Source organism: Mustela nivalis (genome assembly GCF_964662115.1).
Source record: "Mustela nivalis genome assembly, chromosome: 5".
Taxonomy (NCBI): Eukaryota; Metazoa; Chordata; class Mammalia; order Carnivora; family Mustelidae; genus Mustela; species Mustela nivalis.
In genome coordinates, this window is record NC_139024.1 from 134884319 (window position 1) to 134910714 (window position 26396).

Sequence of the window (26396 nt, forward strand, 5' to 3'; positions counted from 1 at the left end):
TGTACCGATCAAATAAACTAGAGATGCCTGATTGCTGAAGACAACCTGTTGAGTGGATCTCTCATTCCTCTTGCCAACACTGTCCATTCTTTGGGGACCCCTGGACTTGCTGAGGCTGGACCCCAGGAGCTTATACAAGACCACACTCTGGAGAACCACTGGACTAGATCTATATGTTTCAACTCTGATAGCACATAAAGGTTTTTAAAAATACCAATGTTGAAGCATCAACCTAAAATAACTAAACAAAAATTCCCAGTGGAAGCTAGGCTTGGGATGTTTGTTTGTTTTAATAGACCTATCTTTACAACTGTTCCATCCAACCTCATTTGTCCAGGAGGCCAAGGAGAACTAATTTTATATGCAAACTTCAAGGTGCATGTCATTATTTTCTTTTCATTGATTTAATTATATTGGTTGTTAAAACTACATTTATGATAAAAATTCAAACACTGCAAAGGAATACACTGAAGAAAAGTAAAATATCCTGGCCTAGATAGGATGATAGTTCCCCAGGATATTTTCCTATGTGGCCAGTGTGAAGAACCTCTAAGCTAGATGTTCCTATGGCCATTCCAGGGCTACCTTTCTAGAATTCCATGATATACAGAGAGGAACTTGCAAAGTAATGGAGGGACAAGGACATTATTCACCTGGGGGAGGGAAAACAAAATGGCAGGACAAGGAAGTCTTGCCAAGTAGAATTCCCAAATCCAAAAGCTGGGACACATGAGCACCTTAGCAGAGATGACTCCTGAGAGAGGACTCTCAAAACTGCACCAATTTCAATTAGGCAGGAGGCCCTCACACTCATAAAGCTGTATGTCTGGGTATAATTCTGCCCATATTCAGAACTATTTTTCAGTCCAAGCAACACTTTCTCCACGTACAATATGAGTTTCCAGTGTAAAAGTTGGATTTGTTCTCTTGAATAAACTCTTATGCAGTTACAAAAGTTTTTTGAATTAGAAAAATCTTTGGGTATTACAGAGTCAATATTTTTATAGCTTAGATACACATTATTTAGCAGTTTATAAAGCACTTTCACATACATATTTCATTACTTTACAGATGTTCTGTGTTTTGTGACTATAAGCCAAGCTGATATTATCTTTTATAAGGTTCAGAAAAGTTATATGACTTAGGAAAGCTTCCTTAATGGATCAGAGGCATAGCCTGGACTTCAAAGCTGATCGACTCTCTCCAAGCCCCAGATCTTCCCACAAAACAACAGCTCTGGGTTTATGTGGAAAGTGAGCCAAGGAAGAAGTAACCACAGATCTTCATGGTCCTACTACACTTTTCACTTTCTTTCTCATTCCAACAGCACTGGCAGAGGTCCTCATGTGCAGCTCTATGAAGGTGTGGGAAAAAAAACAATGTTTGATTATATCAGTCAGGATAGGCTTGGTTACACTGTGATAACAAATAATCCCTCAAATCTCCATGGCTTGGAATAACCAAGAGTCACTCAATGTTCAGGCTGTATGTCTATTACAGATGGGCAGGGGCAGTGCAGCTCCCAGGCAGTGGAGGAGCCATCATCTGAAATGTTGCTCATGCCATGCTGGAACAACAAAAGGAATTCTAGCGGACCTCAAACTGTCAGTTAATATTCCCGTGTTGTCCCTTCTACACATAACCCAGTAGCCAGAATGGGTCATACGGCCCCACAAGGAAGCCAGAGAAAACAATCCTGCCAAGTGCAAAAAGGGAGAAAGCCCAGAAACTTTTGGCAAATAATTCTAATGACTACAACACAATTCCTCCTCCATCTGCAGTGGAGACCTCTGGGCATCTGGACAGCAGTGTTTCCCCTTGCTCCCAGGAAAAGCATGACCAAAGCAGAAGAGACATTTAGGAGAGGAAAACACACACACACACACACACACACACACACACACACACACACACAGCTTCTTTAAAATCTGGATAGCAACGGTGCCATTTGCTTGAGAGGGCAACAGCAGTGGCGGGATCTGGAACCAGAACACAGAGAAAAATGTATTTTGTGTGTTCAACAGTTTACTGGCCTCAAAGACAGGTGGCTTCTCAGTAGAGCCCGCAGAGTGTTCAGGAGTTGGAGTGTTCAGGAGCTCTGCTTCTCCAAGCTCTGGCCTGAAAGGAGAAGCTTGGCTGCTGTACAGCCCAGGGATGTGGAGGACAAGGGGGTGCTAGAGAAGCTGCCTCTTCTCTTTTCTCCTCTCACACCGAGGACTCTGCAAAGCAGGGTGAAGGCCAAGCAAAGCTGGGCAGCAGTGAAGCAGGGGGTTAAGCTTGCCAAGAGAGGGAGCAATGCCAGTGGCAGCTCCTAGAGGCCATCTGACAGGGAGGAGGGAAGAACGCCTGTCAGACCTAAATCATCACTTCCTTTTAGCCCCTTCACTCCCAATCACGCTTCTCCCCTGCCAGCCCACCACTCAGGACCCTCCCTTTTGCTGCCTCTGGTTGTCCGAAGATGGTCCCCTACGGCAGGGCCCCACGAATGGCCCCCCTCCTCAGGAAGAGAACAACCTGATTAACTTGAAACAGGCACAGAGGCTAACATTCATCAAGCCCTTACTGTCAGTTCCCTATTATCCCAAGTATACCACCCAAATCCTTTGAGACAGGCATCCTTAAAGATGAGGCAGTCAGGCTGGAGAACTGCAGTCACTTAAGGGAGTCTAGTCAGTAAGTGGCACAATAAGGGTCACAACCCGGCTGTCCAGGTGCAGAACTCAGGCGCCTCACCACTGTGCTGCCTTTGCACTCTGCTAATACATTTGCCTGGTCAAACATGCCCTGCGGATCTTGACTTAGGAAATTTCAGGCAACTCAGGGGCAGAGTTTTGCTTGGCCGCCAGCCAGAGGTCTCCCAGACAAGGGCCTTCTGGTGGACACCAGAGGACCCTCCTGTCATGCCAAGGCCCTCCTCTCCTTGCCCTACGTAAGTCCAGAACCCTGTCCCAATTCTTATTCTTGCTGGTCTTGAGTCCCTCCCAGCCCTTGCCTCCATTTCGGCTTTGTTGACCTAGATGCCTGCCTGGGAGCTCTGCTTCTCCAAGCTCTGGCCTGAAAGGAGCACAGAGCTCTCTCTTTGGAACCCAAACCTGGCTGCCATCTTCAGCTTATCTCTAGAAGGGCCCACTGACCAAGAAGAGGGTTCTTCCTTGGGGTGGAGGGAGTCATAGAGCTCATCTGCCAGAGGGCAGGCCCCAGGGTGGTGGTGAGTGTTAGGTCCCCCAATAATGGGTCCGTGATTAAAGGAGCGAGACTGTATAAAGTGAAGGTCAAGCACAGCTTTATTCCGTGCCAAGCATCAAGAATCAAACTAACCTGCCAGGGCCACACCTCTTACAGAGAGGGCGACCTCTCTCTGTTTCATAGACTAGCTTTTAAAGGCAAAGGCCATGCGGTTGGGCCTGGCCACGCATAGGTGGCCAATGAAATTGTAACACACAGAGAAAGCTGCACATTGACCAATTGAATTACAATTTACCCTAGTAGATATTTGAATTAGCCTATCACCTTGGTCAGAATTGGCACCCAAAAGGTGCCCAGAGGGCGGGACCCATACTCCTTGGTAACTAGGGAGACAGTATGCATCCCCCCCACTGATCGGATGTCTCCACCTGGCCTGACCCACCCTTGTATTTGGGCTTTGTTACCTGGGGCTGGTTTCTGGGACTTGTTTTGAGTAAGTTCCCTCAGGGAGGGGGGGCAGGGACAGTTTAAGGGTTAAACTGTTTAACCTGGATGGGAGTGTTCTGGCTAAAATAAGTCTTTACAGTGAGAATATCCTGGGCAGTGGACAATCAGAATAAATGCTGACCAAACACAACCAATGAGACCATACTGCGGCATGCTTGTTAAAGATTAGCCTCATTGGGCTTCTCCCCAAGTTAATGAGTAATTCCACGTCCTATACAGTCAATATCTAAAATCAGTGCTCATAGAAGGACATAACATCCTGGCTCTCAGAGCCTGCCCTCCTGACCCTTCTCAGCATCTACTCTGCAGTTCTCTATGAATTGGAATCAGAAGCCTTGGCCTTAAGAAAATGGACACTGAGTCTTGTCCCTGCTGGTGCAACTGTTTAGTTACTATACAAAACAGCCTTGTTTTCTAATCCACGAGATGCCTGGATCCTGGTGGTCCTTTCCTGTCTTCTCCTGAAGCCAGAATGACTCTCCCAGCACCCCAGGGCTCTCCAAGGACACCCGCAAGAGTCAGCGGACCACTGAGAGCGCTATCAATCCCACAGAGTCCCCTCCCCCAACTCTAAAGCATCCTGCCGCTCTTGCCCCTCCTCTTCCGGTTCCAGCGACGGGGCCTCCGCCGGGTGACTGAGGGGAGGAGGGGAGGAGGGCAGTGGGGAGTCAGGGAAGGAGAGGCTCGGGCCTGGAGGGCAGGGACAGAACCCATCAAACTCGGAGGGGCCGGGAGGGGCGGGGCTGGGGCCTGGGAGGGGCGGGGCTAGGGCGGGGGGCGGGGCGGGGCGAGGGCGGAACCGGGGCTTGGCTGGACACCCGGATACCTGGTCCACACCGCGGAGCAGCTCTCCCCTCTACCGCATCCGATCCCAGCTCCTCACTCCAGGCATTTACTATACGTAATACCAGTTCATCCTGTCCACCCAGGCTGGGGGTCCCAGGGTGGTGGCGCGGGGTCTGGGGCATCAATAAACCATCCTTCCTTGGAGAGATGGAGTTTGAGATCCTAGCTACCCTCGCCTTCCAGCTCTATTCGCCTGAAACTTCCGGCGAGAGACCCTCCTTAATGTTTAAAGAAAACAAGGACACATCACTGGCAGAACAACGTTTCTAGGTTACCGGCCTGGTGTGCCTGGTGCTGTCCGGTAAGCACCAGCTTCAGCAGCATTCGACCTGTATATTGGCAAAAGACCCTGCACTCCCAAAGGCCCTGTCCCTGATCCATACTCTGTTGTCCTGTCCTGAAACTCAAACAAGAGGCCTTTGCTCTAGGCCTCGTGTAAATTGTGTAGCTAGGTGCTGAGTGCTGGGAGTCCAGCTGTGGGACACGCCTGCCCTCCAGGAGCTGGTTGGTGAATAGTTCCTTTATATTCAGTGCACCAAATGCCTCAGCTTCAGAGAATTAAACACACAGGCAGAGTATTTCACCCACAAGAGTTAGTGAGTGTTAACTGCTGATGGGTAGTTAGGGCTGAGGGAGGTGAAGAGAGGGGACCGGTGGGGAGGAAGGCTTTAGAGGTAGCATGGGCGAGCATGAAACCTAAGAGGAAAGACAGAGCATGGAATCGTCAGGAAAGTAAAAATAATTTAGTCAGGCTAGAGTTGAGGATTATCCTTGGAGAAAGACAAAGGATGGACAGGAGAGTGGGTAAAATTAGGAAGCGTCTTGTATTAGCCCACTGGGACTACCATAATAAAATACGGCAGACTGGGTGGGCACTTACACAGCAGACATTCCTTTCTCACAGTTCTGGAGGCTGGAAGTCAGTCAGAAATCAAGAGGTCAGTAGGGCTGGTTTCTCCTGAGGCCTCCTCTTGGCTTGCAGACGGCTGGCCTTTTCTCTGCTTGTTTGTCCTTGTATCTCTTCTTCTTCTTTTTAAAAGACCATCTGTCAGAGAGAGCACAAGCGGGGGAGCAGCAGGCAGAGGGAGAAGCAAACTCCCGGCTGAGCAGGGAGCCTGATGTGGGACTGGATCCCAGTACGCTGAGATCATGACCAGAGCTGAAGGCAGATGTTTAACTGACTGAGCCACCCAGCTGCCCTCTGCTTTTTGTAAGGACACTTATCATGTCAGATTAGGACCACACCCTTCTGACCACATTTAAGTTTAATGACTTCCTTAAAGGCTCGATGTTTCAACATAATCACATTCTGTGGTACTGGTGGGTTGGTGTGGGCATTGACATGCACATTTGGCGGGAGCACAACCCAGTTCCATACTGGTTGGCTCTAAGAGGGAGTTTAATCTTTATCTTAAAGGCGGTGTGAAACTGCCCGTCCTCATCCACATAACCCTCGGAAATATAGGGGCAAAGTATATGAAGTCAGTTTTTAAAAAGCCAGAAATGAACCTTATTCATGAAAAGAGGAAGGTACTTGACTGACATTCTTATTAAAATTTCTTCTAAAAGCCAAGAATAAAATATTTTAAAACTGTTCATGTGGATTTTATTCCAGTTTCAAAACCATGTCACTCAGAATCACACATGGGGTTATATCCTAGAGTTCTTCCTTTGAATTATGTGCAGATCACAGGATTAGATTTTCCTAGCAGAAGCATTAACTAACATTGAGACAGAGAGAGTAAAAACTCTAAGTTTTCCTCCCATTCCCCTTCCAAAACTTTCCCAGAGATAACCTCTGTTAGCAGTGAAGGCTTAGCCTTTTAAACCTTTTCCCAGAGACTCACAAACATTAATTTACATGTAGACATACAGGGTCTATTCATATAAATGTGTGCATCATGCTAGGCACATTGGACTGTAAGCTGTATTTTTCGCTTAATTCATTTTCATGATCTTTTCAGGAACTGCATATAGACCTTCCACAATTTAAAGAAATGTTCTGCAAATTATTGCATAATATAAATGAATTAAATTCTTCTCCTGTTGCAGAAAAAATAAAATTCAAAGAGTAAAATTGTAAGGCACCCAATTGGTGTCCCTGAGAAGTGGAGAAATTGCTTGGTGTGGAAAACCTACACAACTGGTGTCAGAGGTACTTAGTAGCAGGAGGGAGAAATAGTGTTTCTCTTTAGTATGTATTAAACTTTAATTGTTAACTTATATGTCACCCATAACCAGATAAGGGAAAAATGTCCTCACTTAAAATTATTACGAGGGGCGCCCAGGTGGCTCAGTGGGTTAAGCCTCTGCCTTCTGCTCAGGTCATGATCCCAGGGTCCTGGGATGGAGCCCCACATCAGGCTGCTTGGCAGGGAGCCTGCTCCCCCCACCCACGCCCCGCCCCCCAGCCTGCCTCTCTGCCTACTTGTGATCTCTGTCAAATAAAATCTTTAAAAATAAAATTATTACAATGACAATAAAAATTAAAAATAACCATAAGAAAAACAAAACTCAGCCTCTCTCTATATATGTATATAGAGAGAAACAAAGATATATAAAAAAGTATTTGAATAAATGGAGACTCCTCACATCTTCCCAAACAAGACTAAACTCTGTAAATAGATTAATTTATCCCTGGATTTATGTTTAATGCCACACTAATCCCTCCAAAAAATACCAAAGTTAAAAACATTATTTTGAGTATTGCAAAAGTATTCTGATGTTCACCTTGAAGAATGAAGTTGAGAAAAATCACATGAACACTGGGAAAAACAGACTATTTAATTATTATTACAAGTGAGAAATTGGCCATTTGTAAATAAATACAATAATATTTTCTCTCGAATGTCAACAACACAAAAACAAATGTCAGATGGATTACACAGTTAAATCTATCAAAAACATAACAGTTTAGAAGAAAATATAGGAGACGAACTGGCTTCAATGGGAAAGTATTTTTAAGAATTGAAAGCAGTGTCAAAATCACCAAGGAAAAACCTAGATTTGACCAAAGGAATAAAAAACCCCTGTTCACTAATAAAATATCATAACAAAATTTATGAAAAGTTTCTCAGCAGTAAAAGAAATACAACAGGCATATATTCTTATATAATATATACTGTAAACATGTTTAATCTACATAAGTAAAACTTGTAAGTTGTTAAACTATGTGTGTATATATATATATATATATATATATATTGTGTATATGTGTGTGTGTGTATATATATATATATATTTTTTTTTTAAGATTTTATTTATTTGACAGACAGAGATTACAAGTAGGCAGAGAGGCAGGCAGAGAGGCAGGAGGAAGCAGGCTCCCTGCTGAGCAGAGAGCCCGATGTGGGGCTCGATCCCAGGACCCTGGGATCATGACCTGAGCTGAAGGCAGAGGCTTAACCCACTGAGCCACCCAGGTGCCCCTATATATTTTTTTTTTTACTCAACATCATCTACTTAATGTCCATAAGACTTAATGTCCACCTACTGTGTACTTTAGTTTCTAACTCCTACATAATATCACAAAGTATGCCCACGTATTCATTATCTATTCCCACTGAGAGGGACACTCAGATAGCTTCCAACTCATTGTCAACATAAATGAACACCCTTGCAGTGAACACCCTTTTGACCGGGCCTCTGTGGGCCTGTGCCATGACATCACTGGGCCACACACCCAGAAATAAGCCTGCTGGAGCCCAGAGAAGACACCAATAGAGTTCCTGTTCCTGTTCCCACAAGTGCTCCTAAATTTCCCTACTTCCTGGATGACGCTGCACAGTATTCAACTTTCTGACACCGATCTGACGGATGTAGAGCAGTAGCTCATGGTATTTCATTCGTATTTTTCTGATTATTAATTGACTGTCTTATTCTCTTTGATTTGCAGGATTTCTTTGTATACCCTAGTGTTAATTCCTTACTGATTTTTTATAATATCTTCTTTTAGTCTGATCATGGTGTCCTTCATGGAATGGATTTGGGGTGTGTGTGTATATATATATACATACCCCAATTATATAATTTTTCACCTTATCACTTGTTTAGATATTATCTTTTTTATCTACTGTCAACATCCTTTTTCAATTCAAAAGCAGTTAAAAGAATTAAGTTGGACCCCTATGTCACATCATATATATCAGAACAGATTAACATTCTAAATATAAGAGCTAAAATCATAAACATCTTAGGAGAAAATAGTTGTAAAATTTCCTGACTTTGGATTTGGCAAATGACTCTTACATATGAAACCGTAAGTCTGAGTAACAAAAGAAAATACAGATAAACTGGATTAAAAAAATGGATAAAAAAATAGATAAACTATTAAAATAGATAAGCTTTAATATACTAAAGGCCACTGCTTTGTTCACTGAAATTAAAAACCTTTGTGGATCAGAAGGCACTACCAAGAAAAGGAAAATATAACTTACACAATGGGAAAAAATATACAAGACAACCCAATGAAAAAATGGACAAAGGACTTGAATAGACTTATTTCCAAAGGAGATATTCAAATGGGCAGGAAACACAGGAAAAGATGTTCAGCCCTACTAGTCATTAGGAAAATGTAAATAAATCACATGGGATTTCGCTTCCCACCCACTAGAGCGGCCATAATATTTTTAAAAAGAGGAGTGGAAAATAACAAGTGCTGGCAAGGATGTGAAGAAATCGGAACCCTCATACAACAGCTACCCAAACAAATACATGCACATGCGTGTTTGTAGAAAGATTACTCATCAATAGCCAAAAGATGGAAACAAATCAAATGTCCATCAACAACATTTCGGCTACAGCTCTACAGTGAAATATTATTCAGTCATGGAAAGAGGTGAAGTACATGCCACAACACGAACAAACGTGTCCTGCCGAGGAAACGCCAGAAACAAAAGGTCATACAGTATATAACTCACTTTTGTGAAGTATCCAGAGTCGTTAAATCTATAGAGGTAGGAAGCAGATTGGCAGTTCCCAGGAGTTGGATGGGAGAGAAAGGGGAGTAACTGCACAGGGTTTTTCTTTGGGGTGATGAACAGTTTTTGGAACTAGACAAAGGTGGTGGTAGCACACTTTTAATATACTAAAGGCCACTGCTTTGTTCACTTTAAAGTGGTTAATTTTACACTATGTGAATTTCATCTCAATAACAAATTCTTTAAGAAGACCCCAACAGGGCCACCTGGGTGGTTCAGACAGTTAAGTGTCTACCCTTGGCTTTGGTCGTGATCTCAGGGTCCTGGGATCAAGCCCCACTTTGGGCTCTTTGCGCAGTGGGGAGTCTGCTTCTCCCCCTTCCTCTGCCTTCCCCACTGCTCATGCTCTCACTCTGCTCTCTCTCTTCAAATGAATAAATAAAATCTTTAAAAAAAAAAAAAAGGCCCCAATAATGTCACTAATATCTAAACACTTCTTTAAAAATTACAGAGCTCATCTCTGATCAAATTACTTATCGCTGCATTGTACATGGCACATACACATGTGAAATACATCCCACCCCTGAGGAATTTAAGGTCTAGCTGGAGAACACAGATGATTAATAAATAAAGCAACCGCCGTAAGAGAACTGCCCTCCCTCAGTATGCACTCAGAGTTCAAAAGATGCACATTGCTTATGCAGAAAAGGAAAATATCCCTGGAGAAGACGCCATCAGAAATGAACTTTAAGAGTTGGGCAGGATTTTTGTTAGGGCTGGAGGCGGCAAGGGGATCCCTTCAAGGGAATCCCTTCAAAGGGATCACAGGATAAGTGTAAGGACATTACCTTGTCCAAGCTAGCTGTCACAGAAGCTACTCTGCTACTCTGGTAGGAAAGACCAGGTGTCAAAGACACCATGACTCCGCCCCTTTGTCTCCAATGCCTGAGGTCCTTTTTGCCACCTGCTCGGTGATGCGTGGAATGTCAACCCAAGATAAAATAAAAATGTGCATTAAAGCGGCTTTCTAAAAAGCCCAGGCACCAGGCAGACTATAAAACAGTAGCTCTAGTTAGCAGCATTTATTACCACTGAACAGGCTAAGGCAAGTCTGCCGACAGGATTTGAGGTACAAGGCAGAACAGTGTCACTAGAATGAATTACACGTGGAATGAGCGGGGAGTAAGTCTGGGGCCATCTAGGGAAACCTGACATTCGATCCTATGGGACTCGGAGTGTACTTTAAATACTACAGGGAATCATTAAGGTCTCTTGTCCCATGATCTTGGGGCCGACGAGTGGTCAGGATGGGGACGGCTGGGTGTGGACAAGCATGGGACAGAGATGCAGGAGGAATCTGCCCTCCCCTTTGCACTGGGCTTCACGGGCCCATCTTCCTGGGGCTGTGGCGCAGGACAGGAGGACACAGAAAGAGGGAAATGCTCACCTTTACGGAGAGGAAAACCTGCCACAGAACAGAATAGTGTTGGCTGCGTTGTGCCTAATGAAGAAAAGGAAGGGGTGGTCGGCGCAGAACGTGGGGCCAGGGTCCATACAACATTCCACAGCCACGATGGCTGACGCGGCTGCGGCCTCCGAGCCTTCCTCATTCACCTCCACAAAACTCTTGTGCAGGAACTGGGACAGACACAGATCTTTCTCTCCTGACATGGCCGAGAAGTCAGCCGCGCCCTCCTGAAAGGCATCAACCATTCCCAGTCCCCGGAGCATGGATGCCATGTCATAATCCTCTTCCAGCTGAAATCTCGGAAGGGAAACTTCCACCTCTGTGCTCTGCATCCGATCTGGCTGGGTCCACGCTCTGAATTTCTCCAAAGTGAGACTTTTTTCCACCTGAAAGATCAGAATAAGACATTCAAACTCATTCCTCTGTACATATGGACACACACGTCCTCTCCGGCATGGGTGGTGACGATCACACAGGACCACGGGCACCTTTCTGCGCCAGGATATTTGTGAGACCTCGGACTTGTGCTATTCCAGCCACGGCTCCCCTGCCCAGCACGTGAGGCCGTGCAGAGGCACAGAGACAGGGCTGCGCCTCTTCTCACCCAACACTCTCTGTGAGACATCCATCCTGACAACGCTCAATGCCCTGCTGACTTTCACTGTCTTTTTTTCTTTTCTTTTAACTGTGCTTATTTTTGAAGATGAGGCATTGCTGGTAAGAAAAACGACTGGAAAACAAAGTGCTCTTGCCAGAGCTTTTTGCAAGAGGCACAATCCTGTGTACATTCTGAAGAGCACTCAAGTGGGAAGGACAGAGAGAAGCCCATGCAGCTCTGCTCCCAGAGGACCCTGAGGACTATGGGCGCGCTGTGTGTGCCCCTCAGCGCCTGGCCCTAGAACCTGCTGGGCCATGGCTGACTCACACTGAGGATCCACGCTGAAAGGAAGCAGAGTGATTTGGGAGTGCCGTTTGGGACTGTTTCTGGCTCTGCTCTCCTGAGTTTCAGGTATTTAAAATATAAAACAGGGCGGGGAGCCTGGGTGGCTCAGTGGGTTGAAGCCTCTGCCTTCGGCTCAGGTCATGATCCTGGGGTCCTGGGATCGAGCCCCGCATCAGGCTCTCTGCTCAGCAGGGAGCCTGCTTCTTCCTCTCTCTCTCTCTGCCTGCCTCTCTGCCTACCTGTGATCTGTCAAATAAATAAATAAAATCTTAAAATATATATATATAACACAGGGGCACCTGGGTGGCTCAGTCAGTTAAGCGTCTGCCTTTGGCTCAAGTCAGGAGCCCAGGGTCCGGGGCTCGAGCCCCACATCGTGCTCCCTGCTCAGTGGGGAGTCTACTTCTCCCTCTCCCTCCGCCTCTGCCCCACCCAACTGCTCTTGTGTGCTTGTATTCTCTCTCTCTCAAATAAAATCTTTTAAAAATAAATAAAATAATGCTAACAACAATGACTATGATAATAATAATGGATCACATTCATTAAGGGCTTATTAGGTACCAGACAATGTGCTAAGCTTGCTACTCGGACCACCCCCACTTTATCCTCATAACTCCCAGGCAGATGTTACCACCATTCCCGTTTTTGAGGTGTGAAAACAGAGGTAAGGAGTTTGGCGAGATCACATAGATAATAAGGGGAGCAGGGGGTCCTGCACGACAGTTTGGTTCCAGAGCTCGAGTGCCCAGATACCATGCTCTGCGGCCTGGTGGCCCCCATCACTGCCTTCAGAGGTAAACATAAACGTTGCAAGTGGAGAGTGGGTTCTAGCAGGAAGGGCACAAAGGGCACAGCCCCGGATTCTCACCGAGCTTAGATCCACGTTCTCGTCCGGGAGCAGAACGATCATGCTCAGCTCCTTACCCACGTAGGGAAGCTCCAGGATCTGGGTCTGCACCTCTTTAATATAGGCGAGCTTAAACATAGCCTCCTGAAACATCATCAGCACTGGCCTTTGTTCCTTCTGTTGGGAAGGAACAGAGAAGCACGGAATTAAGGTTCTTGGAAGAGGCAACAGAATTTTCCAAAAGAGCTATAATCGACTCCAGGAGTGTTTTCAGCACCCATGATGGACATGTCCGTGTGCTAAGTCTGACTCTTTCCCATCATCATTCTGAGCATCTCTGTCTGGTAAACAGATACGGCTCTAGCCTCAGCAAAAAGATGTTTTATTCAACAAAATAAACGTGACACCCTGCATTCTCCACAGGAGGAAATCAGATTTTCTTCCTGTAAAATACACCCAGCAAAGGGGCACCTGGGTGGCTCAGTTGTTAAGCATCTGCCTTTGGCTCAGGTCATGATCCCAGGGTCATGGGATCGAGGCCCACACTGGGCTCCCTGCTCATCGGGGAGCCTGCTTCTTCCTCTCCTGCTCCCCCTGCTCATATTCCTTCTCAAGCTGTCTCTCTCTCTATCAAATAAATAAATACATTTTTTATAAAATATGCCTGGCAAATGTATCTAAGGAAACAATAGAATCAAATACAATGAAATAGAAAATCATTTCTCTTAAACTGGAAAAAATGTGTTTATGGTAAAGAGGAAGAGATTGAAGAGTTTCACAGCAGTATGACTGGTGGTTTATGGAGAGAGCCCATCAGGAAGCAGTCTGCCAGCAAGTAGAAAGATTTCTATGTCTCCTCCTGTATTTAAATCCAGTTGCCCCAGCTTTGATACTCTAATCCAAGGAAATGATTTTTTAAAAATACATAGGAGGTATATGCGTGCAGAATTTAACTGCCGTACTATACTCATAAAAGGTTTAAAAGTTGATGTGGATCAACTATTATAAAAATTAAAACAGTTTCTAAAATCATTGCTAAAAAATTTCTTCCCCTCCCACTTTTGTAACTAGAGGGCTGATTATGGAAAGTACACCTTATAGCCCCCTCCAAAAAAGGTTTTACCTGTACAGGACAAGTTTCCTAATTGCATTAAAATGCAATTTTTTTTTAGGGGCTTGGAGATTTGGCAAGCTATTTTAATGCCTGCATGAACTGAAGTTATATCTTAAGACTAACATATTTTTCAGTTAGTTTTAACATATTAAAAATAAATGATTATAAATGATTAACAATGATTAATTTAAAATAATTCAAGTCTATATTTATTTAAAATTTTCAGCTATCTGATTGAAGAAAATTCACTCCTTCTCTCCACTCCCCTAACACATACACATATCACACTTCCTTAACACTTGTTTTTTTGCTTTTCTGTTAAGCAACTTGGGCTTAGAGGAAATCTGAAGTTTCCAAAACTAGGTGGCAGTAATGAATGCTGCCAAAATTAGAGGCATTAGGAGCAGTAGTAAAATGCAAAAAATCAGAGGCAGCAAATAATTTATTTCTCAGTGCTCTCCTCCTGAGCTTAAAATTTCATTCAAAAATGTGCTTTCAAAATTATTTCTAACCAATCATTTATGTCTTTACAAAGTTAACTTTTTCCAATCAATTTCTTCATGAAACTAGCACAATTTTTGAAAGCTTCTCTCACCTGGTTTATTTTAAAAGGCATTTCCCTTGTGTAGCTTTTGTTGAACTGTTCATCCCACCTTCCTTTGAAGTAGATGGCGCTGACAAGAACCAGCCTGGTGTCTGCACTGACTGAGTTACCTGGCAGCACCTCTCGAATTTTACCTTCCAGGAAAAGCAGAGAATATATTCAGTTGGTTTTCACAGAAAAAATTGTGATAAGGCTTATTGGCAGATCTTTGGTTATTAATCAAGAACACAACAGTCTTTTCATTTCCAAGTTTGCTGAGTTTTGACTGATATGTACAGAAATAAACAACACATACAAGTGGTTTTCATAGAAAAACACATACAAGTGGTTTTCACAGAAAAAATTGTGATAAGGCTTATTGGCAGATCTTTGGTTTTTAATCAAGAACACAACAGTCTTTTCATTTCCAACTTTGCTGAGTTTTGACTGATATGTACAGAAATAAACAACACATACAAGTGGTTTTCATGGTCAGGTCACCAGTGCTGTGGGAACACCCACAAGGTCGATGATGGTGAAACGTTTCTAAATCACTCAAAGTAAAATACGACATGAGGTAGGACAACAAGGCAAGCAGGAATGGGCTAGGAGGGACTGGGGTTCTTTCAAGTGCTAAAATGGAGTGTTCGGTTTAATGCATCAAAGGTACAACCAGTGTTAACAGCCCACAACTACGCCCACATGTCAGAGGCAGCCAAAGGGGAAAGAGCTGAAAACAGGCAGCATGGGTGCCTTGAGGAGCTTCTGGAAGCATGTGGAAGAGATTTCACTATTTGATCCTCGAAACAAAACACCAGACACTCCTGGAAAAGATAAGGTGCTTAAGTGAAAGATACTCCCTTCTTCCCTAGATGCCTTTTCAATGAACTAAGAGCATCCCTGCTCATTTGCTGCCTCCAGATGCCATAAGTGGCGAATATTCCAAGAAGAAATAGTAGTAATAACTGCTAACTCTGTAAGGAAAGGCAACCTGTTGTTCTTTGTTGTCTGATGTATTGACAGAAATAGGAGTGTTCCTAGTGGTACTAAGTGGAGTTGGTGCAGAGGGTGCCCAATGGTTCAAACGTCACTGAACGTGCAGACCAAGATCAGAATGTGTCACTCTGTAAAACAGAAATGAATAAGGCTCAACGCCAAACAAAGGATGATTTCAGTCTGTAGAACTGATAAGTCCTGAGAGAGCCATTGGCCTACCAAATCTAGGCTCATCAAACCTAAGTAAGGGAGTGTACGTAGAAGACATGAAAGCTGCAACAGAATTAAGAATAAGTAAGCTTAAGGGTCAGGGTAAAGGTGGTGGTAAGGGAGGTCCACAGAGAATTTCGAAGCCTAAGTGTATGTCTCAGAGAAGATTTAACCAATAGCCTCTTTCCCATGGGGGTGATGAGTTCACATGGGAACATTACAGGCTAAGTGAAAGTATATTTCAGGGTAAGTTATTAAACCGGAAACCTGGCTTATGAGTTTCTTTGGACATTTGTATCAGCCTTTCTGGTCCCAGGAGAATGGACAAAACTAAGTCTCTGTGGTTGAAAACCCTGAGCATCTGATCGGAACCACTGTGAGTCCATCAAGGTCGAAATATGCCAAGAGGCCCAGCCCGTGAGCAGACTCTGACCATCTGAAACACTAGTGCGATCAGAGCATCAGGGAAAGCAAGGAGAAGAGGGAGGGAAGGGGAACCAAGGGAAGGCGGGGAAGGCGGGGGGGGGGGGGAGAAGAACGAAGGGGGAGGTAATAACATGTGATTCTGACCTTCAGTCTTTTTGGAGACCCAAGCATTGATGTGTTCCCTGGACTGTTCTGCAGCATTGGCAAAGGGAAGCTGCTCCAGCTCGGCATGGTAGAACCGAAGACAGGATTCCTTAAAGGTCTTTGGAGAGAAAAGCATTCAGTGTGGCTATCTTCCTAAGCAAAAGTTTTAACTTCCAAGAAAATTCGAATCTTACATACATTTTATTAAAATGAGTATACATCTCTTAAAAATGGTCATATCTTAGTCTACTAAATACTAAAATATCAGAGTTTATAAATAGGTAAGTACCAAGCCATGAATAACAAGAAATGGCTAAATGAATTTGAGAAGTAATTCAATTTTAAATAACTCAAGGCACAGTTATGGAATTATGATTTCTTTTAAAAAATGTTTACCATCATTTTCAGCTCTCCCAGATCTTGCTTTCTGACTCCATAGTTTGACTACAACTTTAAACCTTCTGCTGACTCAACTTACCGAGAAGAATTCGCAAGTCTTTTCTCCAAAGAGCCTGTTGGCTATTCTGAGCAAGTACTGGGTGCCACATTTGTTCACTTCAGCAAGAAGTGACTGGAAATTCTGGTGAATGTCTTTCTCTGTGCTTAATGAGAGCGCCTGTTGAGAAAAATAATCTCAGTGAAGGAGACTCCCAGCCTTCTCCTTTGTGTCTTGGTCCCCAGGCAGCCCCACTGGACAGAAATAAGCACAGGTGTGTGTACACACTCGGCTCCCCTCCCATCCGGCTTTATGGCCATTCTGGAACCTGAGGTACGAAGCTGGGTGATGGACCCTAACAACCGAAAAGGCAGTCCCAACTGCGGGGTGAGAAGCAGGCTTACCTGGGCCATCTGGGCAGCAGTGTTTCCTTTTGCCCCCAGGAAGACCATGGCGAGGGCAGAGGAGATGCTCACAGGAGAATAAAACACGTTGTGTGAAGGGTTTTCTTGACATAGGATCTTGAAAAGCTGGATGGCAAAGGTGCCATTTGCTTCAGAAAGAGCATCCATTATGTGGGGTCTGAAGCCAGAGCATAAAGAGAAAGGCTGCCTCAACACACACCCTCCACACATTACTGACCTCACATGTGGCAATTTTGGAATTGTACTTTTTTTTACATAATAAAGCTCGTAAATATCTTTTTTTAAAGATTTTATTTATTTATTTGACAGACAGAAATCACAAGAGAGGCAGGCAGAGAGAGAGAGGAGGAAGCAGGCTCCCTGCTGAGCAGAGAGCCTGATGTGGGGCTCGATCCCAGGACCCCCGGATCTTTACCTGAGCTGAAGGCAGAGACTTTAACCCACTGAGCCACCCAGGCGCCCCAAAAGCTCATAAATATTCTAAGTTGAAGAAAACACATTTCCTGTTGCTCTCTCCAAAAAGTAAGTCCAAATTTTAAGATAATTGGCTAACTGTCGCACTGCCAGAAAATCAAACCGGCTTGAGAGCCTTGGGGGAAAAGAAGAGCAATGGTTCCCGGGCACAGACATACAGCACTCAGCCTCCAGAGACCAGGGAAACCCAGTCTTCTCCATAATACTCTCTTCTTCCATACATTTATGGAGAGAACTCCTGAGAGTTTCAGTTACACAACAGATCACAGTTTCTCATTAGCTGATTCTTGAGAAATGTTTGAGATGCTGGTAAGTGAAGAGAGAGAGGCTACAGCTGGGTATGAAATTGGCTGTGAGGGTCCCCCTGGCGCGGTGGGGCCAGGGGACAGCCAATGTGCTCTCCTGTTGGGCCACCCACACCAGCACCCCCATAGCCAGTTAACTCTGGATATCTCATAACCCAACTCAGAGTGCCCCACCATTGCTAGCCAGCGGCTAGGCATCACAGGACCCTCGGACCTCGGAACTAAACATGAAGACACTGCATGTTTTTGTTCCACAATTCTTGAGCTAACTCAGAAACACGGATTTGGGAGTTTTACTCCTTAGTCTCAGAAAAAGCCACTAGAGTGAACTGTGCACGAGAGGGCGAAGCCCAGACCCGGGGAACGCCAGAATGGAGAGGTCAGGAGGAACAGAGAAGGGCCCAAGAAAGAGCAAAACCACTGAGAATGGGCCAGTAATCTGAGTAGCTACAGAGGTCAGAAGCATAAATGTGACTAGGCAGGTCTGTGACCAAACACCGCTCCCACCCCCCAGGCCACGCTTTTCCAGGGAATTAACTGAGGGTGGAAATGAGACCCTCACCCACACAACATCTGGTCTCACACCCTGGGAGATCTCCCAGACTTCTCCTCTCCCGCCCTCATCCCCTCACACCCATCACCAAGGCTTGCCTTCTGCTGTCTACATGGCTCTTGCACCCCTCTATTTCTCTTGAGCCTGCACCGAGTGTAGACCACCTGCTCCCTTTCCCCAATGCCGCCTCAGAACAGAGCCACCCTCCTCCTCTTCCCCCGCCCCACATACTCCATTCCGACAGAAAAGCAGAACCTTTCAGCCCTCCTCTTAAACCTCAGGGCCCTTAGAATAAGCTAAGCTCACTTCGTTTACAGGGCTTACGCTCCACCTGCCCGCCTCTGGCTCCAGCCTCCGCCTCTACCCACCCTGACCGCCTTTCATTCCCTCCAAGTCATCCCTGGGCCTTTGAAAACACTGTTTATCCAACTCAGTTGGATGAATGGCACTCAGACCTTCTCTGCACTGGAACAGACTGGCGTCCAGAGACTTCTGAAGGCCCGCCCTAGACAGGAATCCCTTCGCCCGACCGCCGACCCCCTTCCTCCCCCCGCGAATTGCTGCTTGGCCCTCTGTGGTCCCCCTGGACTGGAAGCTTTGCGGGGCGAGGGCCAGCAAGAGAGCTCGGGAAATGGGAAGTTCTCTACGAATTTGTGTGGAATGCCTGAAAGGATTAGGGTGGCTGAGAAGTGCTTGGATTTGCCGCTGCACACTGCACACTTTCTTTTAGCAGGAAAGAGGAGAGGTAGGGAGATGTCATTGCGCGGATCCCGAGGAGAGAGAAGGGGTGGGGAAGAAGGGCGGGTGGGAATGCGGCTGCAGGGCGGCGGGGCGACGGGGAAGAGGCGTGGGAAGAGCGGAGCGGACAGAAGACCTACGCGGAGGGCCAGCGGCTGGGGCTAGCGGGGATCGGGAGGCACCGGCGGGGAGAGCGGCGCAGCCGCGCCGGCGCCACCGAGCAGCTGCGCCACCGAGCAACTGCGCCACCGGACCCACCGAGCAGCTGCGCCACCGAGCAACTGCGCCACCGGACCCACGGAGCAGCTGCGCCACCGTGCAACTGCGCCACCGGACCCACGGAGCAGCTGCGCCACCGTGCAACTGCGCCACCGGACCCACCGAGCAGCTGCGCCACCGAGCGCCGGTCTCCGTCTGCGTCAGCAGGGAGAGGGCCGGGCCGGCTCGGTTTCGCTCCGGGCCTGGCGTCCAGTCTCCCGGCCGGAGCGCGGGGGTGCTCCCGGTCCGCCGTCCCCGCCCGGCCCCAGAACGCCCCACTTGCCGCCTTCAGCACCGCGCCGCTCCTCCCGCCGCCGCCCTCCCGGCCGGATCCCAAGCCGACCTCTACAGCCGCGCCGCAGGTCCCCGCTCCGGTGACTGGTCCCCGCAGGCCTCTGCCCGCCCCCAGGGCCCGAGACCACCTCTCGGCTTCCGCCTCTGCGGGGGCGGCGCTCGGCAAACCCCCAGGCGCTCCCCGGCCCAGCCGCGCGAGGGGGACCCTGCAACCAAAAGGGTTGGAGGCGCCCGCGGTCCGCCAGAGGCCTCCGAAACCGATTCAGAAAGCAAAGGCGTTCAAACTGCAGGTGATCCGGCTATGGCCGCTGCGCTGGCGATCAGTGGAGGCAAAAACCGGGCATGGGGGCAAGGGCAGGACGCGAAGAACGCAGAAGTCCTGGCTTTTCTACTCTCAGTCTCCCGTGTTAGAGTGGGAAGGGCTGTGAGTCTAAATTAGGGGGAGGCAAGCCAGGCAACTAACCGTAATTACCGAGGCACATACTCTTAACGGGCTAACCCCTGTACTCACCTGACCCTGCCTCCCTTTAAAAGAAAAAATTTTAGCAGCTTTATTGAAATACACTTAATGCAACATAATATTCACCCTTTAAAAGTATACATTTCAGGGACATCTGGGTGGCTCCGTCGGTTAAGTGTCTGCCTTCCTTGCGCTCAGGTCATGATCTCAGGGTTTTGGGATCCAGCCCCCAGTCAGGCTCTTCTGCTCCTCACCCACGCTAATGTTCTCTGTCTAGGTCTGCTCTCTCTCTGAAAAACAAAAACAAAAACCCCTTAAAATACGCTTGTTTTAAAAGAAAAAGTATACAGTTAGTTAGTTGTATACTAATACTGGGTAGTTGTACAACTATCCCCACCACCTAACTTCAGAACATTGTATCACCTAAAAAAGAAACTCCGTGCCCATTAGCGATTATTATCTATTCCCTCCTCCTCCAGCCCGTGGCAACCATTTATCCATTCTGCCTAGTTTTGCCTATTGTGGGCATTTCAGGTAGGGTAGATTCATATATGACACAGTCTTTTGTGACTCCCCTCTTTCACTTAGCATGGTGTTCTCAACGTTGATCTTTGGTGGTTCAAGGTAACAACTACCTGTCTTTCATTTCTTCTTGTGACTGATAATGTAATAATATTGAGTGCATCCACGTATATATCCATTTTGATTGTTCATTCATCAGTTGGTAGACATTTGGGTTGTTGCCCTCTTGTCTGTTATGAATGCTTGTTTGAACATTCACATACAAGTTTTGTGTAGACATATATTTTCGTTTCTCTTGAGTCTGTACCTGGAGTGGAATTGTTAAATCATATAATAAGTCTATATTTAACCGTTGGAGGAAATGTCAAAATATTTTTCAAAGCAGTGGCACAATTTTACCATCATCATTGTATGTGGGTTTCAGTTTCTTTTTTAATTTTAGCCGTCAGAGTGGGTGTGAAGTGCTATCTCATTATGGCTTGTAGTTATATATTTCCCTGATGTCTAATGATGTTGAGCATTGCTTTTTTGTCATGTGTTTACTGGCTCTTTGTCAGAGAAAAGTCAATTCAAATACTTTGCTCATTTTCTTTTTTCTCTTTTTAAAGATTTAATTTATTTATTTGACAGACAAGTAGGCATCTGAACTTCTCAGATGTCAGTGCTTTTTCCATGTGGAAAAGCAGAGTTAAATCATAAAATCCACATGACAACATCATGGGCCCATGTACACACTTATTATCCCCCTCCTGTCTCCCAGCTCCACAGCCCCTGTTCAAGACAATGCACAGACACTTTTCTTCTTATAAACACACCAAGACTCTTCCGAAATTGCCATGTTTTCTCTATCCAAGGGACACAATAGTAAAACAGCTAGAAAACAACTGAGACCAGCAGAGGTTTTCTTCTTCTTCTTCTCCTTGCCCCACTTCTTATTCTTTTTAAAGATTTATTTATTTGTGGGGGGAGGGAAGCAAAAGAGCATGAGCAGGGGTGGCAAGGAGGAGAGAATCTCAAGCAGACTCCCCCACTGGACATGGGGCTCGATCTCTTGACCCTGAGATCATGACCTGAACCAAAAGAGTTAGACACTTCATAAACCGAACCACCTAGGGACTCCCAACAGCAAAATTCCTGTTTGCCCTCACATACCTGCCCTGGAGTTAGCATCTGGTCTTCCAAGAGCTGTCACTCATTCTGTGTGTCCACAGGGAAGGAAGGAAGAACAGAGAGGTGACCTCCATTTGCATCTGCTCCTCCCCTGTGAGGGCTTCTCTTCAGTGACAACTCAGGGAACACCAGCTCTAGTCCCAGTCTCTCCTCATTTTCTCCAAGTAGCCATGACAGGTCTCATCCATGGCCCCACAAAGGAAGCACATTCTGGTCCCAGGAGAGAAGGCGGGAAATCAGGCAGGCCCCCTCAGCATCCCGGGCAGGGGGGAGCTGGAAGCGGCTCCTACCTGTGGCAAGAGGCCATTCTTAAACTTCCAAGAACTTAGCAAGTCAGTTGTCAAAGTCTTGGTAATAGAAGTCAGCCGTGGTGAGAGTGTTTACTCCACAGGAACCAGCAAACACTATTATTCAGGGCTTCCTCCTTCCCTCACCCCAACACATGCACACTGCCTCTGGGTGTGCCTAGCCAGTCTGCTAGCACATTGATCCTGTATCTCCTGCCTACGAGTTTACTTCGCCCTCCTGGATTCCCTTTCTTCCTGGCAGAGAAAAAGATGTAAGTTCCTCACCTGTACTTAAGATTCTTGCTACTCAAAGTGTGGTCCACCGACTAGTAGCATCTGTACTATGTGCCGTCTTGTTAGAAATAAGAACAGGAAGGCGACACCCAGACCTACTGAACAGAGACAGTGTCTAAGCAAGATTACTAAGGCAGCCATAACAACGGAGCCTAGATCCAGTGGCTTAAACAACAGAAATCTATTTACTCGCGACTCTGGAAGCTGGAAATCCAAGATCAAGGTGTCAACAGATGTGGTTTCTTCTGAGGCCTCTCTCCTTGGCTTGTGGATGCCTATCTCCTTTCTGTGTCTTCACATGGCTCTTCCTCTGTATCTATCTGTGTCCAAGTGTCCTCCTCTTAAAAGGACCTCAGTCATGTCAGGTGAAGGCCCACCCTAATGATCTCCTTTTTACTTTTATCACTTCTTTAAAGACCCTGTCTCTAAGTACAGTCCCGTTCTGAGCACAGGGGTAAGGACTTCAATATATGAATTTTGGGGAAAACAACTCAGCATATAACAATTTGTATCCATATTAATGTTTGAGAAACACTGTCTGGATCAATCCCTACCCTGTCTTTCAAGACTCTTGTTCAATAATTACTGGGCCTTCAACAAACCCTTCCCTTCAGAATAAAAAATAATGCCCTTACATTTTGGCATAGTCTCTTCTTAGCTTCATCAACCCGTCCATACCAGCAGTTCCACTTTTGAATACGCAGTAGAAATGCGTACACAAGGGAGATGCTCTACTGTCATTCTGAGTGTTCGTGGGTTCCAGCCTGAGCTCATTTCTTTCAATCCATCCACTAGACAGCATTCCAGGAGTTTCCGACTTTGGATTATCACAAGTAGTGCTGGATGAAGACCACTGCACGTCTTTTGGTGAACATGTGTATGCATTTCTTTCTTTTTTAAAGAAAGGCTGGAACCCACAAACACTCAGACTCATTGCCGTGGGCTTACCATGCCAGATGAGTATTGTCATCAGGAAGCAGAATGACATCAGGTCCTGGCTGTGCACAGGGCAGTCCCAAGTCCTGGGTTTGCACCTCTCTACATACCCTGTTTTAAATTTAGCTTGCTTAAATATCATATATACTATCTCCGTCTCCTCATAAAAACAAGAAGTCAAAATTAGATTACTGAAACATGAACACAGCTTACCCCCTAAATAATATATCCAGCTTGAAGAACCCCTTGGAGACAGACAAGAGAGTTTTTACTTCTGTATGGATCTTTATGCTGGTACATTTAAATCTTCCTTGGTACATCTTGGTGTTGAGTACAGAGTGCTTATGTTCCCACAGATCAAATACTACAAGGTGAGCAAGAATAGATCAGCAAATACAGAGAGACCTGAACTTTCTGTATTAGTTTTGGAAGGAGTTGTGGTTTTGTTCCTCTTTTGGGAATCTGCATAAAGAAATACCCCCATGGATCTCCTAATTCAAAAATATTCCTCCAAGTTAAGAGGATCATTAAATAATATTCAGTCCTCTGGGGAGAAGGTTCTGGCTAGAAAAGATACTGTTGGCCAAAGGGAGTGATCCTTTCATCCTGAAGAGTTGCCCAATTTTGTCAAATAAATGTAACTCTAAGGCTTAAAAATATATTCAAATATACTTTAAAATTTTCTATCATTGAGTGATAGGCATGGAGGTTGAATTCAACCTATAGCTCCCATCCATCATCCCATTTAAAAGGGAGTGTAGGAAAGTATCTCAAGTTAGCCCTAACACCCAGTAACACTGTTTTCTGAGCTCAGAATTGTAGAGCCTTGAATCTTAACACAACAGGCATCCTTGTCACCCACATTGCAAAGTGTCTGAGTGAATGTAGAGCATGATAGCATGATAGCACGACACACTCATGCTGGCTGTCACTGGGCTCCAGGACTCAGAGGCAATTTATCTCCAATCCATATCCTATCACCAAGGACAGCAGCTGGGTTTGACCAAGGATGAGAAAACAGAACTTTCGCTACAAAAATCATTTTGGGCTTTTTCTCCCTTCCTCCCAGTAAAAGATACAGAGAGGACATGAAATCCACCCAGCATAGATTAAGAATTGAGAAGTGTTTTGTTTTGTTTTGTTTTGTTTTGTTTTAAAGATTTATTTATTTATTTATTTGAGAGAGAGCAGGGGGAGGGGAGAGGGCAAGAGGGAATCCTCTGGCAGGACCTTCACTGAGCACAGAGCATGACATGGGGCTCATTCTGAGACCCTGAGATTTTTTTTTAATATTATTTATTTATTTGACAGAGAGAGACAAGCACGCAGAGAGGCAGACAGAGAGAGAGGGAGAAGCAGGGCAGTCTCCCCTTTTTTTTTTAATTATATTTATTTATAAAAATGAACATCAATTAATCAGATGTTTTCTAGAATGACCAGGACTTATCCAGGAAGACCCAGCCAGCAGAAGGACCCATGATCATCCCCAAGGAGACTGAAGCTCGGAGCAGGCCACCTCCTTGGGGGTGGCACCATGTATTTCTGACTTACAGAAGAATGCTTGGCACAGCTAACCGATGGGATGGTCAGAATCATTCCATCAGTTCATGACTCTTACCATAACATCACCCTATATATTGCATGGTAGTTGGTTTTGTTTCACTTACTGCATTAAGGAAGGATTTTTCTGGATTTAGGAATTTGGGAGAGGCTACCAGATTAAAGTCTCAGTTTGACAATAAGATTTTTGTTTAGAAAGACTATTTTGTCAGTAGTGTGATCCTGGTTGTGGGGGCTCTCTGTGCATTTTAGGATGTCTGGCAGCATTCATGGACTCTACCCACTAGGTACCAGGAGCACTTCCCCCATTATGACAATCCAAGTGACTCCAGATGTTGCCATGGGTCTTTTGAGGGGACACCATTGCCCCCAGCTGAAAACTTGTGTAGCAAATGTATTCCTATCAGAAAAGTATGATAACAGGGAGCAGAAAGAAAAGAAAAAGATAGGTCTTTGGGATTGAATCTAACATGGCCTCAGGGAACATGAGAAAGAGCAGACAAAAAAACGAAAATGTCTCACTAGCAATTTTACAGAAGTTCTCCAGACCAGATTGTGATTAAATGTCAAGTCAGAATGGAAACTAAGGTTGTTCCTGTATCTCCCTCCCCAACCTAACGTCTTCCATCTCCAGTAAATGGGAAGAAGGAACCTTAGGGTGACCCCACTGAGGTTCACTGCTGCACTGTGGGGAGTGTTCATATAACCCCGATATTACATGCAAAATGTCTGCATATCACAATGCTCTGGGACACTTTCGCCAGATCGTCATAGAAACCCAAAACACAGGGAGGCTAAGGGCTACTTCCCAAAAGCATTACCCACTACTGCACTTGTACAGAAGGTCACACATAACCCACTAGATTATGTGTTTGGGGAAGCATATGTGTTCCCTCTAAACAACTCCAGAACACAAATTCTCTCATTTGTGTTCACCATACATAACCACAATCTAAAAACGATCCATTTACAAAAATTCATGTAGATAACTCCCTTTCCATTTTATTTTATTTTTTTTAAAGATTTTATTTATTTATTTGACAGAGAGAGATCACAGTAGACAGAGAGGCAGGCAGAGAGAGAGAGACGGAAGCAGGCTCCCTGCTAAGCAGAGAGCCCGATGCAGGACTCGATCCCAGAACCCTGAGATCATGACCTGAGCCGAAGGCAGCGGCTTAACCACTGAGCCACCCAGGCGCCCTTCTCCCTTTCCATTTTAAATGTTTTTTTAATTTTTTAAATTTCTTTTCAGTGTTCCAGAATTCATTGTTTATGTGCCACCCCCAGTGCTCCATGTGGTATGTGCCCTCCATAATACCCACCACCAGGCTCACCCAATCTCCCACCCCTCGCCCCTCTAAAACCCTCAGATTGTTTTTCAGAGTCCTTGATCTCTCATGGTTCATCTCCCCCTCCAATTTCCCCCTACTCCCTTCTCCTCCCCATGTTCTCTGTGTTATTTCTTATGCTCCACAAATAAGTGAAACCATCTGAT

At 45.5% G+C, this 26396-nt stretch overlaps 1 protein-coding gene and 1 long non-coding RNA gene across 16 annotated transcripts in view; one reads left to right on the top strand and one right to left on the bottom strand.

The window, feature by feature from the left end:
- SERPINB9 (serpin family B member 9) overlaps positions 1-21393 on the bottom strand; it is a 48512-nt gene extending 27119 nt beyond the window's left edge. For 2 of the 15 annotated variants that reach the window (XR_014311842.1, XR_014311843.1), the window contains exons 1-8: positions 20259-21393; positions 17030-17207; positions 16668-16805; positions 16190-16307; positions 14426-14568; positions 12738-12893; positions 10906-11312; positions 5420-5584 (exon numbers count right to left, since the gene is read on the bottom strand). Coding sequence is in view for 9 of the 15 variants with exons in the window: in XM_082730892.1 (XP_082587018.1) it covers positions 10908-11312; positions 12738-12893; positions 14426-14568; positions 16190-16307; positions 16668-16805; positions 17030-17207; positions 20259-20275 (1155 nt within the window). In the remaining 6 variants the exon portion in view is untranslated. Of the gene's footprint in view, positions 1-886; positions 1355-4262; positions 4329-4519; positions 4589-5419; positions 5585-7302; positions 11313-12737; positions 12894-14425; positions 14569-16189; positions 16308-16667; positions 16806-17029; positions 17208-19260; positions 19394-19465; positions 19822-20258 lie in introns of those variants that run through there. The other 13 variants (XR_014311845.1, XR_014311846.1, XR_014311847.1 and 10 more) reach the window with 13 other exon arrangements.
- Positions 19877-23039, top strand: LOC309864935. The gene is made up of 2 exons (XR_014311852.1): positions 19877-19962; positions 21866-23039. It is a non-coding gene; the product is annotated as an uncharacterized lncRNA (long non-coding RNA).
- Positions 23040-26396: the final 3357 nt, after the last annotated feature.